We start from the raw sequence: 15083 nt of genomic DNA on the forward strand, positions 1-15083 counted from the left end.
CGAGATAAAGACATGTATGACCCTTTCAAAATCATTAAATGACAGAAAAGACTTGACTTTGGATAATTGCCTCAACTGGAAAAAGCTGGATTTAATTACTGCATACGATTTTTTAATCCATTTTAAAGTCACTGTCCATAACACTCAGGTTTTTAGCACTGGGCTTCACGTATGATTTTAAAGCACCCAGATCCAGAGCTGGTTCACAGGCGTTGCCAGGTCCAAATACCATGATTTGAGTTTTCCCTTCGTTGAACTTAAAACAATTAAGGCCATCCAGGCTTTAACATCCTCATGGCAGTCCAACAGTGGTGCTGAGTTTGCATCTTTCCGTTTCAAAGGCAGATAAATTTGTATTTCATCTGCGTAACAATGACACAAGATGCCATATTTCCTAGAATATAGACCCTAGAGCTCCAGCTAAACTCTGCAGGACAGTGGCCCTCCAGGAAAGTCTTGGACACCCCTGCCCTAGAGGACACCCCTTTGGACACCCCTGCCCTAGAGGTAGTATAATGAAAATAGAATAGGCCCAAGAATGGAACCCTGAGGGACTCCACACGAGAGAGATGCCGACGATGACACAAAATCCCCAAGATGGACCGAAATACTTCTGTCGGACAGATAAGATCTAAACCACTCCAACGCAGTACCCTTAATGCCAACACATTGCTCTAAACAGGAAATAAGGATGTTATGGTCTACAGGATCAAATGCTAAGGGTTCAAAATAGGATCAGAATAATCATAATCAGTCAGTGGCAAGTAACAGGTCATTCAAAACTTTTAACATGGCTGTTTCTGTGCTATGATGAAGTGATTTAAAACCAGATTGAAACACTTCTTGCAAACCATATTGATTTAAAAATGATTGCAATTGTGTACAAACGACTTTCTCTAATATTTTGGTTAGAAAGTGCTATGACAAGCAAGAGTTTGTATGACAAATGCAGTGAGTAATATACTTACTGTGTGAAATTATAATTATAAGCCCATAATAAGTATGAAGAGGTGTGTTTGTTTGCTATTCAGTTTAAGGCTGTTGTTTGATATATGTAAAGTTCACCACGACTCATTAGCCCAACTGGTAATGTGTTCAGTATATTTACTCTAGTATGGAATGGTGACTAAACTCATGACATTATTTACCTGATAATTCATCTGCTCTGCTGGATTTGTGTTTGCTCAATAAACTACTCCTGATGCAAGTCAATATTCAGAAGAAAAGAGAAAATACAGAGGAATATACAGTATCAGTGGCAGAACAAAGGCACTGATGCAACATTTTTTTTACTAACAGGTTTTTGTCTTTCGTCCCACACCTAGAAGTGATCTGAAAACACATTCTATACTCCTCAGAGCACTGGCATCTTTCCACATGCCTGTCTAGAGGAATTAAATACTTCCCTTTATCTATCCTGAGACGCAGATGTTTCCAGTCATCATGCTTACCCTAACACAATTTCAGGACAATAGATCACGTTGACCTAAAAAGATACGAAAATGAAACAGGAAATCAGCCGTCATGATTCTCCCATGACCAGGAGTGACACAACTATGCCTTAGAGACTGTTCTTCAAACCGACACAACCGAAAGGTTAAATCGTCGGGCACCATAAATTAGAGAAGTTGTAACTTATTACTGAGACTTACTGCTCATGTGCTCCTCCACAAAGTTACCATCACCCCCTGTTAGGACTCATAACAGTGCTGATAGGTAGTCCAAACATTGCCTTTAGGAATGATAATACCATTCAGTGTTTACACTGAAGGGTTCTTGCTTATCGGGAAGTTGCAGCTAGAGAAAAAAGGGAAGGTTTAGCCAGACTGATTAGAGTATGAAATTTAATAAGCATTCTTATTAATAATACTCAAGAAAAAGTGCCTCTATGAAAGGGTATTGTGTGTGCATGTGTGCGTGCATTAAATAAACCAATGTTTATTGAAGAAAAGCAGTACCAAGTGTTGAGCATGTAATCTTCCCCAGCATGGTTTCATGTATCCATGGTTTTAAAATAGACATCCTCTCCTAAAATGTGCGTAGAAGAATTCAGAACATTTTGAAACTGCACTGTATGTAAATCTCAGTGCTCACATTTTATTATTATTATATGCGTATGCTTCTCAGCTTCTCGAACAAAATGGGAAAATGTTTTGAGAAAAACTGACAGAGATAAGAAAGCTTATGGTGACGTTGAATTTGTGGGACAGTGGTGTAATCCGTTAAAAGCCTACCTTTAGCCTTTTACTTCTGGTGACTGCGTTTAGGCTTCAAAATGTTGGTGTTTTTGTATGAGCAACAGTTTTTAAAGGTTTTCCCTAAACCAAGTGTTACGGTATAATTTAAGCACCATGTCTACAGAGAAAACATGCATTGTAGAGCAAAGAGCCAAGAACCTCTTCTTTTAGATACTAATTTGCATAGGTGCAATGTGTCTATGTCTATATCCAACAAATGTCCTTCACTTATGGTCTATTGACATATGATAAACTCAACTGTACTTTTACCCCAAATGTGTCGAAACCACTATTGCTAGATATCTAATTTTGCATTTGGCCCCGGGGTCACATTGTATGAGTTCATTACAAAAGAGGAACTTGGCCTTGTTTATCTGATTTTAACAAGTATAAAGGATGACAGATCTCCTTGTCAAGTCATTCACTGTCTTGACTTCAACCTTTTCTTTTAGCACTGTGGCTTACTGCAAGAGAGCTCTCGACCACTTCACTTTTTTTCCTAGGCAGGAAGTATATGTTCCTCAGATTTCTACTTATATTTTTACTCAAATATACAATCATATTTTACATAGATTTTTACTTTGAGATATTAGAAGTGTTGTTTAACTGTTTATGTATCTTTCTTTATTAAATTTCGACTTCATTTTCATTTCATTTATAAGAAATAAATTGATTTCATCAGCATTCCTTCATCTGACTGGATCTCCTCCTTGCATCTGAATTTTGATTTCATGGTGACTTTAAATATTTTTTGTAGCCTTATTTTTGACTCAGTTACAATTGTATATATACATCATAATCCAATAACTCGAAATGGGTTACCCAAAAATGTCATTATTTACTTACCTTCATGTCATTCCAAGCTGATATGACTTTCTTCTACGGAACATAATAAGACACTGAAATTTGTTTTAACTGTTTATGTCAACAATGTATGGATACTGTTTCTTGTGAGGTGCAAAATGCTTTTTGGAGCATGAGTTTTACATGTTTGTGCACTTCAAATCCATGTACTGTAGATCTACAAGAGATCTGCTGAAAATACTCGATACACACCTCCTTTCATAATGATTCCAGAAATATATGAATTAATGTACAGAATTTGAAATATATATATAAATACTTTTGCAGTGATTGTTAGAACTGCCATGGAAGGTAAATTCCCAGCCTTCACGCAGTATGTTCCATTACCTCCTTGTCCTTGCAAAGGTCAAGAGCTTTGTTGTCAATATGCGTGCCAGTATCAAATATATTGTATCATCCTGGTTGAGCGCAAATATGAATGCTCAATAACTTCTGCAGCACTTCCTCTAATTATAAATATCCTTATGAAAATTGCTCTCTGTAATCATAGAATGATGTCTTGTAAGCATTTGACCCAGATAAGCGAAAGTAAACATTGCTTGGAAGGACAAAGTTGCTTTAATTCATTTACCTCACACACATAAACAAGGCACATCAGTTATCCATTTACTTCAACAATGTTTTATCACACATGATAATTTTACTACAGAGCACTTTAAAAGACACATCTGAAATAAGTGAATACAAATTTCAAAATTGTGAAGGATATTGTAAGAATAATAGGGGCCTCGAAATCCCCCCAACACTCTTATTATAAAGAGAGGTACAAATGTATCAATATATGATATGGAGAATCTGTGAATAGGAGACACTTGCTTTGCAGGAGCGCATCCGCAAGAATTACATTTATTTCTATCAGGAGGTGCATCAATTTTTGGTCAAGATCTTGTATTGACAATGCAAGAGTCGAGCACTCTGTAAAGTCTATCCCAGCACATCCCAAAGACTTTCAATGAATTTAAGTTCTGGACTCAGATTGTGCCAATTCATGTGTGAAAATGTTTCTTCATGCTCCCTCCCAACCATTCTTTCACAATTTGAGCTAATGAATCCTGACATTGTCATCCTGGAATATGGCCATGGTGTCTTTCTACATGCGGGTTAGAAGAACTGTTGCCAAAAATATGCAATAACGATCCAATCATTGACTCTTAAGCATTTGCCTATTTAAATCCAAACAGCGACTTTTTTTGACCGGGCAGTGTACATTCCCTGTGTGCATTCAATAAACCTGAAAATGTGAAGAATACCATTTTGCGCATCTCAATCTTCCCATGTGGGCCCGCATGAAAAAGATCTGAAGCAGCACGGATGGAACAACAGAGCAAAGTTTGTGGGAAAAGATTAACTAATGAATTAATATTTCATGTATTTTTTTCTCTCTCTCCATATAATGGCAATCAATGAAGTCAAAAACAAAACTGGACCCCACTGACTTCAATTGTATGGATTAAAGACTTGGTAACACTTTAACTTCTTAATATTAGTTATCTAACAATGAGCAATACATTCTTAAAGAATTTGTTAACCTTTTTTAATGCTAATAAAACTGTTCATATTAGGTTACAGCGCATTTACTAATGTTAACCTACACTACCAACCAACTTTTGATCTTAAACATGTATTAGTAAATATTGAGATTAATGCTAACTGAGATTAGTGTTGCTCGTTGTTAGTGCATGTTAACTTTAGATAACTAACAAATGATTTCAAATCATTTTTTGGGTGAACTATCCCTTTAAGAAATACCAGCTAGTTTCGCACTATAATAAAAAGTGGTATGTGATGAAGGGCTAATCTAGAGGATTCTTTGAAGTTTGACACAACACAGATAGCAGAGATGCCTGTTGTTTATTGAACCCTGTCTTGCTGGAGTTAATGGTTAGCCATGGTATAGGATGCCAGATTTAAGTCATTTACAAGCTGAATATTTATATATATCATGTGTTAATTTTGGTTGTAAAATAATTGATACGTGGAACGAATCAGGTACACTCACACACAACATCATTTCACATTAGGTCCTATTGTAATTAGTATATGAATACATGTTTTTCTGTAAAGAGAAATGGAACTGTTACAGACAATACACAGACTTTTAAGCTTTTTTGTCTTTGATTGCTTTCATTTTACATTGCTGTTGCTAAACACAGTACATCATGTCAACTGTGTCTAATTGTTTGCATGTTGAGATTGCAACTACATAGTCTAGACAGGTCGATGTCCTCCATAAAACTGCATGTTCCCCAGAGAGTGACCTTTCCTCGGGAACAGGGTCTCTACAGGATTTCATACAACACCTTGCACTTCCAGTTTTCATGTCAACATGTGCTCTTTATATAAAACCCTACGAGTGAAGATGAAAACAAAGCTGTTAGGTGTTTCAGGTCAATTGTCTCACACCTATACTCTGGCATTTTGTCCTTTCTTACTGTCCACCATTGTGCAGAAAGCACTTTTTTTGCATAATGTGAAGCTTCATGAGTTCACTATACAGAAAGCGTAATCATTTGCCATTTTATCCAAACATTCCAAGCAATCCGAGAACAATTGAGAGGGAGAACAAAGGTCATAAAAAAACTAGGCTAGATAAAAGAAAAAGGAAGCCGAAGCATGAGTGCTTCCAGTTAACATGACGGTTGTGAGAGATTAAGCAGTTCTAGGGAGGCCATGGGGAGAGATGAGGTTTTTTAATTCTTAAAAAAAGTATGCACAAAACCCTGATGTTCTACATGTGACCCGTATAGGAAGTAACGTTTGACACCACAATCCTATTTTTATTTTGCAGAAATAACACATTAAAAGGTGAGACTTTCTTTGAGTTCATAGACAAGCATTCTGCAGTCACAATAAGGAAATGTATTGAAATATCTTGGAAATCAGCAAATAACCATCTCTGGATAAGGAAGAAAAACAACCGGAAATATGATTGTTAGGTTATAGGGAAAAGTCGATGATTGCAATGCATATCAAACACATCTTAACAACTGTTGTGATTATAGAAGCTCAAATAAAACCAATGCTTGATATGTGATATAAAAACATTTTACAATAAGGTTCAATTTATTAACATTTGTTAAAGGGATAGTTCACCCCAAAATGAAAATTAGCCCATGATTTACTCACCCTCAAGTCATCCTAGGTGTATATGACATTTTTCAGACAAATACAATCAGAGTTATATTAAAAAAGTCCAGGCTAATCCAAACATTATTATAGCACTAATAGTTGCTCTGTTTTTGAAGTCCATAAAAAAATGCATCTGTCCGTCGAATAACGTGCTCCACATGGCTCTGGGGTGTTAATAAAGGCCTTCTGAAGCGAATCGATGTGTTTGTGAAAGAAAAATATCCATATTTAAAACTTTATCAAGTAAAATTCCAGCCGATCGCCTTCCGTGGTAAAGTGTTGAAAAGTGCCATCTCGCAATTCAAGATGCGGACGCAACATCATGACGAGCGTACCTGGACGCGTTTGTCTTTCGATCGGCAGAGGCACTTTCAACAATTTTTCCATAAATTGAATACGGAAGGCGATCGGCCGAAATTTACTTTATAAAGTTTTAAATATGGATATTTTTCTTACACAAACGCATCAATTCCCTTCAGAAGGCTTTTATTAACACCCCAGAGCCGTGTGGAGCACGCTATTCGAAGGACAGATGCATTTTTTACGGACTTCAAAAACAGAGCAACAAATACTGCTATAATAATGCTTGGATTAGCCTGGACTTTTTTAATATAACTCCGATTTCCACTGATCTATGCACCCAAACAAATTTTTTTGATTTGTGAACTAATGAACAATACGTTTATTAAACTAAGTTAATGTTCACTTCTACAATTTTAACATATCATTGACATCAGTAAATGTATTATGAACTAGTATATTTATAAATGAACACGCCGGGTTAGGGTTTATTCCTTAAATATTTCCTGCTGTGTTCATTTAGAGTAGTACCTTTTTAGCAGTTGTAGCAGGAGCATCACAATTGTGCTAGTTTGAATGCGTTTACTTTGAACGTGTGATGTGTTTATAATAAGTGATGAAACCGTGCCAGCTCATGCGCTAGAGTCAGGAGCTATGAGTTCACTAAGCTGTAGAGTTACATCAGCCATGTCTGTATTACATTTCAGCTACCTGGGGAAGCAGCACCAAGGGCCTGTCAACAGCCCCAAAGGACTACAAGCAGGAAATGTGACAAGTGTTTACTCAACCTTAGTGACACCTCCAACATCAAGCAATCAGCTGGGGTACACCTGAGCCCCGGGTGTGCATGCAAGTCCTTTGTGTGTGCATTTTAAAATCATAAATTAGATTTTTGATGATAAAACATAAGGTTCACTTCATGCATGGATAAAAACTGCAATAATGTTGATTGTTATATCGAGACGAGAACAGAAGTGCGCAAGAATTGAGCAATAGATTAGTTCTTGATGTTTCGCAAGACATTTCCCATGTTGTTTCCTGTTACCCCCTCCACAAAAAAGCTTTTTAGTGAACTGACCTAGAGTAACACAGATCAGTGCCATCTACACCCCACATCATGTGACTAAGAATATTTTATTCTCATTTAGCCTGCCAAGAGATTGGAGCCTCCTTCACATTATGCTCAGTTGAATTCACTCCCTTCCAGTACCTGCTTGATAAACGTTTCCCCTCCTGCTGGAGTGCATGTTTTTAAAGTCTGACCTGGCAGCCAATGACAGGAGGACACCACATCAGATAGGGGATTGTGTGTAAAGCAGCACTGACTTCATCTGATGACAACACCTCAGCTGATTTGCTTAACAAATAGGGATGAACAAGTGTTTTGATTAAATGATCAAATTTAATGTGCCAGCATAATTTTCCAGCCTGACTGGACTTACACGAAAACTATTGATTCTTTGATAAAATGCAATTTTCCATCATGCAACAATGTTAATTTCTATATTTTATTTTAAAAAACTATTGAACAATTACAATATGCCCAAATGGTAGGACATGCAAAGAGGTAAGTTGTCAATGGAAATCATTAAACAGCCATTTCCTGCACAATTTAAACATACCGGTAATGATTAATGTAATAGTAAAAATGGAAAATGTAACAAAATATGAAGATATTGCATTGGCAATTATATTATAAAAGTTATATACACGAACCAGCCTCTTTATTAGGTACACCTGTAAAACTGCTTCTTAAAGGGATAGTTCACCCAAAAATGAAAATTCTGTCAACATTTACTCACCCTCAAGTTGTTCCAAACCTGTATGAGTTTCTTTGTTCTGCTGAACACAAAAGAAGATATTTTGAAGAATGTTTGTAAAAAAGCAGATAGAGCAACCATTGACTACCATAGTAGGGAAAAAAATACTATATGGTATTCCATGGTTGCTCTATCTGCTTGGTTACAAACATTCTTCAAAATATCTTCTTTTGTGTTCAGCAGAACAAAGAAACTCATACAGGTTTGAAACAACTTGAGGGTGAGTAAATTATGACACAATGTTCATTTTTGGGTGAACTATCCCTTTAACGCGAATATCTAATTAGCCAAACGCATGGCAGCAACTCAATGCGTTTAAGCATGTAGACATGGGCTGAATCTGAAATCGCCCCCTAAACCCTCAATCACTATTCCCCACGTTAGTCCACTAATACAGTTCACTTGAAGGAATGAATGAAAACGAGTGCGTGAATTCGGACAGCTGTTGAGCGTACATCGACTGTACGCTAGTTATTGCAGTGCAATGTGGGATAGAATAGGACACTCGATAACGTCCACTATGGTTTTGGACACCACTACAAATGGCTATCCTCTAAAATAATGCCCTATCTGAGTGTATAGGGGACAATTTCGGATTCAGCCATGGTCATGGTGATCTGCTGAAGTTCAAAATGAGCATCAGAATAGGGAAGAAAGGTGATTTAAGTATTTCAGAAACTGCTGATCTACTGGGATTTTCTCACACAACCATCTCTAGGTTTTTACAAATGGGCAGAAAAAGAGGAAAATATCCATTGAGCGGCATTTCTGCAGGTGAAAATGCCTTGTTGATGCCAGAGGTCAGAGGAGAATGGCCAGACTAGTTTGAGATGAAAAATCAACTTAATGACATCACTGAATAAGAGACAAACCTTCGCCAATTGTCTTTATAAAGATTTATTTTCTTGCAAGAAGAGTCACACAATCATACAGGACGCCAGCAGAGTGTGCACTAACTAGACACAACATCTTCTGCTGTCTTTATAGGTTTCTCTAACTCAAGGTCTCAACTGTTCCCCTTTTGTAATTTTCCACGCTCAGCACACAAATAACATAATTTGTCTTTTGGCCCAGGCCCTCGAAATTAGATCTGCTGACCCTAGGGTCAGGAAAACTCTCAAGTTAGATGTCCGGTGACCTCTTATGGTCAAGCTAGTCACTGGGTCTGTTAGAGTTTAGAAAAGTGTCTTTGTGGCAAAATGTTAACTCATAAAGATGAACTGTAGATGAACTCAAACATACATAATGATTCTTTGTTGTATGAATATATGTAAATCAATCAACTTAAATGCATAATTCTTAACCTCCTTCTATTATTACATTTTCCCACCACAATAGAAAGGCACAATAACCACTTGTTACAACCGAGGTCTGCAGAAGAGCATCTATGATGTCGAACCTTGAAACAGATGAGCTTGAGCAAAGTGTCAATTTGCAACATTCAGATGGTAGGGTCAGAATATGGCATAGAAAAACATAAAAAGCATGTATCCACCCTGCCTTGTATCAACGGTTCAGGCTGCTGATGGTGGCGCAATGGTGTGGAGGATATTTTCTTGGCACACTTTGTGCCCCTTAGTACCAATTGAGCATCATTTAAATCCCACAGCCTACCTGAGTATTGTTGCTGACTATGTCAGTTCCTTAATGACCATACCATCTTCTGATCATTACTTCCAGCAGGATAACGTGCCATCTCACAAAGCTCAGATCATCTCAAACTGGTTTCTTGAACATGACAATGAGTTCACTATACCTAAATGGCTCCAGAGTCACCAGATCTCAATCCAATAGAGCACCTTTGGGATGAATGGGAGATTCACATCATGGATGTGCAGCCGACAAATCAGCAGCAAATGTGTGATGCTATCATGTCAATATGGACCAAAATCTCTGAGGAATGTTTCCAGCACCTTGTTGAAGTTATACAACAAAAAATTAAGGCAGTTCTGAAGGCAAAATGTGGTCCAACCCGGTACTAGCAAGGTGTACCTAATAAAATGATCGGTGAGTGTATATATAAAGGGTTCATTGCTGTTCTATATTGATTATAACACCCAACATGACTCTGGTCCAGAGAAAGATGTTTTTGAACTTTGTGTCTCTCAAAAACAGTTTCAAGAATTGTATAAACATGCATATAAGCGGTTTATCCCTATACACACATTAGCAGGATGTTATCTATCCTTTTAAACCGTAATGACACAGATACACCCTTTGTTCTAAACCCATGCACGTTGACCAGACATTTTTAAAAATCTTTAGCCCTGAGAAAGAGAAACAAAAGAAGAATGATCGGGATGAAGGAAAGGTTTATGTAGAGAAAGTAAGTAAATGAAACAAGAGCCATAAAGAGTACATGCCATGGGGGACTCTCCAATACTCCAAATAAAGGGATTTTTGAGTACTAAATTTGTATTCAAAAAAAAATATTTTCTGACTTGACAATTAAAATGTGCTAATACTGACTAAAATTATTTCTGATCTCTAATCTATGAGAAAAAAATCCTATAAAAACTGTAAAATGCTTGGCATGATGTTAATGACAGCAATATTGGGGACAGTAATTGTTATATTACACAAAATAATAAAACAGTGTTGCTATTACATTTATATATATTCTTTAAAGCTAGAATTTTTTTTTTAAACTCCTTGAAAATCTTACTAGGGGATAGAAATGTTTCCCTAATTGAAGAACCACCCATATACTGCACTCAATAATCATTCAAACCCTTCAGATGAAACTTTTGAAATATTATTTGAATCCATATCTAAGGTAATCATATAGTATCTATGCTAGTCCTTTTGGTCCATCTTGGCCAAATGAGAATATAGGTGGTTAACCATATATGAATAATAGATGGAACCCATTTCTAACGGCAACCTGCAAACAGGATATGTATCAGAAAAAAAACAAGATATTTGGAGGTGTTAAGTGCATCAGTATCTCCTAGTACAACCCGAGACTCTTTTCATGACCGCTTGCTACTGTTGCGGTTAGAGGCCCCTCACTCCACCTCTGAGTCCCTCGCTTAGAGGTGTGAGTTCACAAAGAGAACATGCATCCCAAAACTAGGTCACACACACTTCAAACATTTATCAAGTAAACTACACCAAACATGAATATGTTGTTCTGCTAAATAGCATGTTTATCTCTCTATTGATCATAAGTGTCACATGGCTTTTGTGGTCAATACTGATGACATTAAATGACCAAAAAACAACAACCAATTTTCTAGGTTACAGAATCTTTTGAGTTACAAATATTAAGAAATGTGACCATAAAAACCTATGTTAGACCAACAGAATTCCCCCAAATGTTGTACCAACTAGTCAAACAATAAAGAATTTCATATTGAACAATATTTTTGAAATGTTAAGGGCTCATGAGTTCCCAACATGCATTAAATTGTACACATTTACTGTTATAAGAATATTGTTTTGCTGTTTTATATCTTTATTTAAACTTTTGTTGGTGTTTTGTAATTATTGTTAGTTACCAGTTGTGTTGTGATGTTAAGAGCTCATCTTTTTGCATTTGTTGTAACCGTTCTTGAGGTTTGTGTGTCCAGTGTTGAGGTCCTGAATATGTTTGCTTTGTAGGACGATTGCTCCTTCACAAACAAAGATAGGATGGTTCATTTAACATGTTAAGTGTCCTGTAAGTCTATATATACAAGTATTAAAATGTTCGATCAATTTATTGTGTTATTAATTGAGAATTTGCTGTACAAGAAATTGTCAAGAATTGTGACTTTTTTAGATTGACAAAACAAAGGACTGTTACTTAGGACAATTATTAAGAGAGAAATTTAAGTTGCCTTGCATTTTTAACTGTTCTCAACAGTTTTTGTTTTCCAGTGTAGACATGTCAGTTTCTGATCATCTATCATATTAAGTTACATATTGAGGATAAGCTACCAGTGAAAAAGAGATCCAAAGATTAAACAATATTGACATACAGCTAAGCTGAAATGTGGCACTTACTGAAAAGGGATGTTTTCAATATCGAAAGAACAATTTATTTACAACCACTACAAATAACTATAAATGACAGAAAAATAATGTTTGTTGGATTATCAATGCTATGCCAGCTTTTCATGGCAAAGTCCAGGTTAAATGTAATAGAAGATAGAGTACAAATAATAATAATAGCGATGTGTGGATAACCTTGTGTCTCTTGCCCGCTGGCCCTAGTGTGTTTAGTCTGAGGTCATTCAGGACGGTTCTGGATGTGCTGTTTGATAGTTTCAACAATAGTTGAAACCTCTGCCATGGCACCTTTACCTGTGAAGATACAGAGGTTGGAATGAGGGTCAAAAACACAAGAAAAATTAATTCATTAAAGGGATAGTTCACCCAAAAATGAACATTCTGTCATCAATTACTCACCCACATGTCGTTCCAAACCCGTAAAACCTTCGTTCATCTTATGAACACAACTGAAGATATTTTTGATGAAATCCGAGAGCTCTCTGACCTTCCATAGACAGCAATGACACTGCGTCAACAGCTTAAGAGTCTGACAGATTGTTGAATAAAGTCGTTATTTTTGTTTGTTTTTTGCGTGCAAAAAGTATACTCGTCACTTCATAAAATGCAGTAGTCACATGGATGATTTTAACTACATTTCTGGGCCTTGAAAGTGTTAATTACATTGCTGTCTATGGATGGTTCAGAAACCTTTCGGATTTCATCAAAATTATCTTAATTTGTGTTCCGAAGATGAACGAAGGTCTTACGGGTTTGTAACGACATGAGTGTGAGTAATGAAATGACAGAATTTTCATTTTTGGGTGAACTAACCCTTTAAATCCTTAGGAGCATGCTAATAAAAGCCTGTCAGATAACATCTGTTTGATCTTCAGTTAACGACTAATGCATGAGTGATTTTCACACACTGATGCTAATTTTTTTTTATCTGTTCCATTCTCCCTTATCAATGCAATTGCCTCGTAAAGAACACATGCTTGGAAGATACCTTCGTCTCCGCAGACAAGTTTTTTGGCAATGCATGGTATCTCAACGTAGCCAAAGCCTTTAAGTGTGGCCACTTGCTGTGAAGTGACAGGGTGCTTCCACATGGCTGTGTTCATAGCAGGACAGAAGAGCAAAGGACGGCTGCAGTCCCAGGCCCGCACCACACATGTCTGTCATCAACAAAATGAATAAGCATACTTATATAATAATGCATCTAAAAGAAAATCCATCTAAAATGCCCATTACCTACCAAAAGGTTGTCACATATTCCACTGGCAATTTTGCCAAGTGTGTTGGCATCCAGTGGAGCAATCACTAAAAGATCTGCCCAACGTCTAAGTTCGATGTGTAGCACAGGGTCAGAGCGCTTTGTCCACATCTAGCATAGAAATACAAGGAAAGCCTTTCATGTCGCCTATGAAATTTCTCTTATCAGGTCAGTTTTTGGATTTAACGTCACAGCAGGAAACAATATAACGTTGTTGTTTGATTAGTGAAAATGCATTTCTTCCTCTTCAAAGGCTGTACTCACCTCCCATTCATCCTTATCTCTGTAAACACAAACAGGGACTTCGCTGATATCGTAAAAATGAGTTGCATGATCTGTGGTGACCACACGTACATCAACCTAGAGAACAGAAAAGAAAAAAAAGAATCTGTTCAACCTTAAAAAATTCCTATAAAACGTATGCCATCTTTTAACCTTGACTCATAATTGACCAACACTTAAAATCATTAAAAAATTCACAATAAGGTATGAAGAGGGCTAAAAACTAATGCATTTTATTTGATCAAATGGTATTCATTCATGTAAAGCCAATAAATACATAAATATAGTAAATGTATTTGTAAGCCAAATAAATAAATGGCCAACATCCACTCCAACCTAATGGGCGGAATAAAATTAACCCCTATATTCACTTAATTGTGATAAAAACAAAACCAATATGATTTCTACTTTTGAGTTTATTATTTATTCAATAAATCATGATGTACGTTAGTCATTATAAAATAACTTGCATTGTTTAAAAAAACAGCACTCTCTGGTGGACAAATATGTGAAATGAAAATGACATTGGAGGACATGATGAACTCAGCGACAGCAGTGGCTCTGTCAGCTTAAATCATGCACACACATTTTTGAACAGTCGGAATATAAATACACTTACCCCTGGAATCTCAAGTAGTTGTGTTACCAACAAAGGCGCCTTGAGAGCAGCTACACTGCCAGTCAAACCGACCAGAACATTAAATCCTGTACTATTTGTTTGCAAGTCTAGTATATGATTAGATGGATTAGATTCGGAATTCTGCTGCATTATATTTAAAAACAATCTTCGTGTAAACTATACAGACCTTTCCTATTTGGTTAACTCCCCCTTGCTAAACCATTTCTTTTGTAATGCATGATATTTGTATCACTCATATTTAAATTGTAGTACGGGACGAGGAATTTAATTGAACACTTAAATTGCAAATTTAATGAGCAGTGTTTAGAGTCCGTGCAAGTTAACAGTCGCTCATTCTTCAGGTTATATTTTTGTCTACTTCCGCAAACACAGTGGAGCAAACGCGACGTCACAGCGCCGTCGATGGCTGGAAGTATACACAGTAAAATGCTCTATGAAACAAACTGATAATGTTTCTGGTTTCTACATATAAGAGGATTTACGCCTTTATCTATGGAAATAAATATGATTTCAACTTTGCTTAAAAAATCGTGCCAAATAATAATACCAATAATCCAGAAAGG

At 36.6% G+C, this 15083-nt stretch overlaps 1 protein-coding gene across 2 annotated transcripts; it reads right to left on the minus strand.

The window, feature by feature from the left end:
* Window positions 1–9233: 9233 nt before the first annotated feature.
* On the minus strand, window positions 9234–14890 carry ppcdc (phosphopantothenoylcysteine decarboxylase). 2 transcript variants are annotated; one of them, XM_079824710.1, is made up of 6 exons: window positions 14500–14890; window positions 13863–13958; window positions 13581–13709; window positions 13332–13500; window positions 12521–12637; window positions 9240–11964 (listed from the first exon to the last, which is right to left on the minus strand). In XM_079824710.1, the coding sequence occupies exons 1-5, from the start codon at window positions 14647–14649 to the stop codon at window positions 12564–12566; spliced, it is 618 nt and encodes a 205-aa protein (XP_079680836.1). In that variant the 5' UTR covers window positions 14650–14890; the 3' UTR covers window positions 9240–11964; window positions 12521–12563. The 2 variants fall into 2 exon arrangements, with proteins under 2 accessions (XP_079680835.1, XP_079680836.1); XM_079824709.1 differs by having other exon boundaries at window positions 9234–12637.
* Window positions 14891–15083: the final 193 nt, after the last annotated feature.

Source organism: Gobio gobio (genome assembly GCF_949357685.1).
Source record: "Gobio gobio genome assembly, chromosome: 9".
Lineage (NCBI taxonomy): Eukaryota > Metazoa > Chordata > Actinopteri > Cypriniformes > Gobionidae > Gobio > Gobio gobio.

What these genes read in the sequence shown, in the direction of transcription:
- ppcdc (XM_079824709.1), bottom strand. Translation starts at nt 14,649, where the DNA reads ATGCAGCAGAATTCCGAATCTAATCCATCTAATCATATACTAGACTTG. An exon ending in AACTACTTGAGATTCCAGGG is followed by an intron (nt 13,959 to 14,499) that starts GTAAGTGTATTT and finishes TCTGTTCTCTAG; the next exon opens with GTTGATGTACGTGTGGTCAC. An exon ending in GAGATAAGGATGAATGGGAG is followed by an intron (nt 13,710 to 13,862) that starts GTGAGTACAGCC and finishes TTTCTATGCTAG; the next exon opens with ATGTGGACAAAGCGCTCTGA.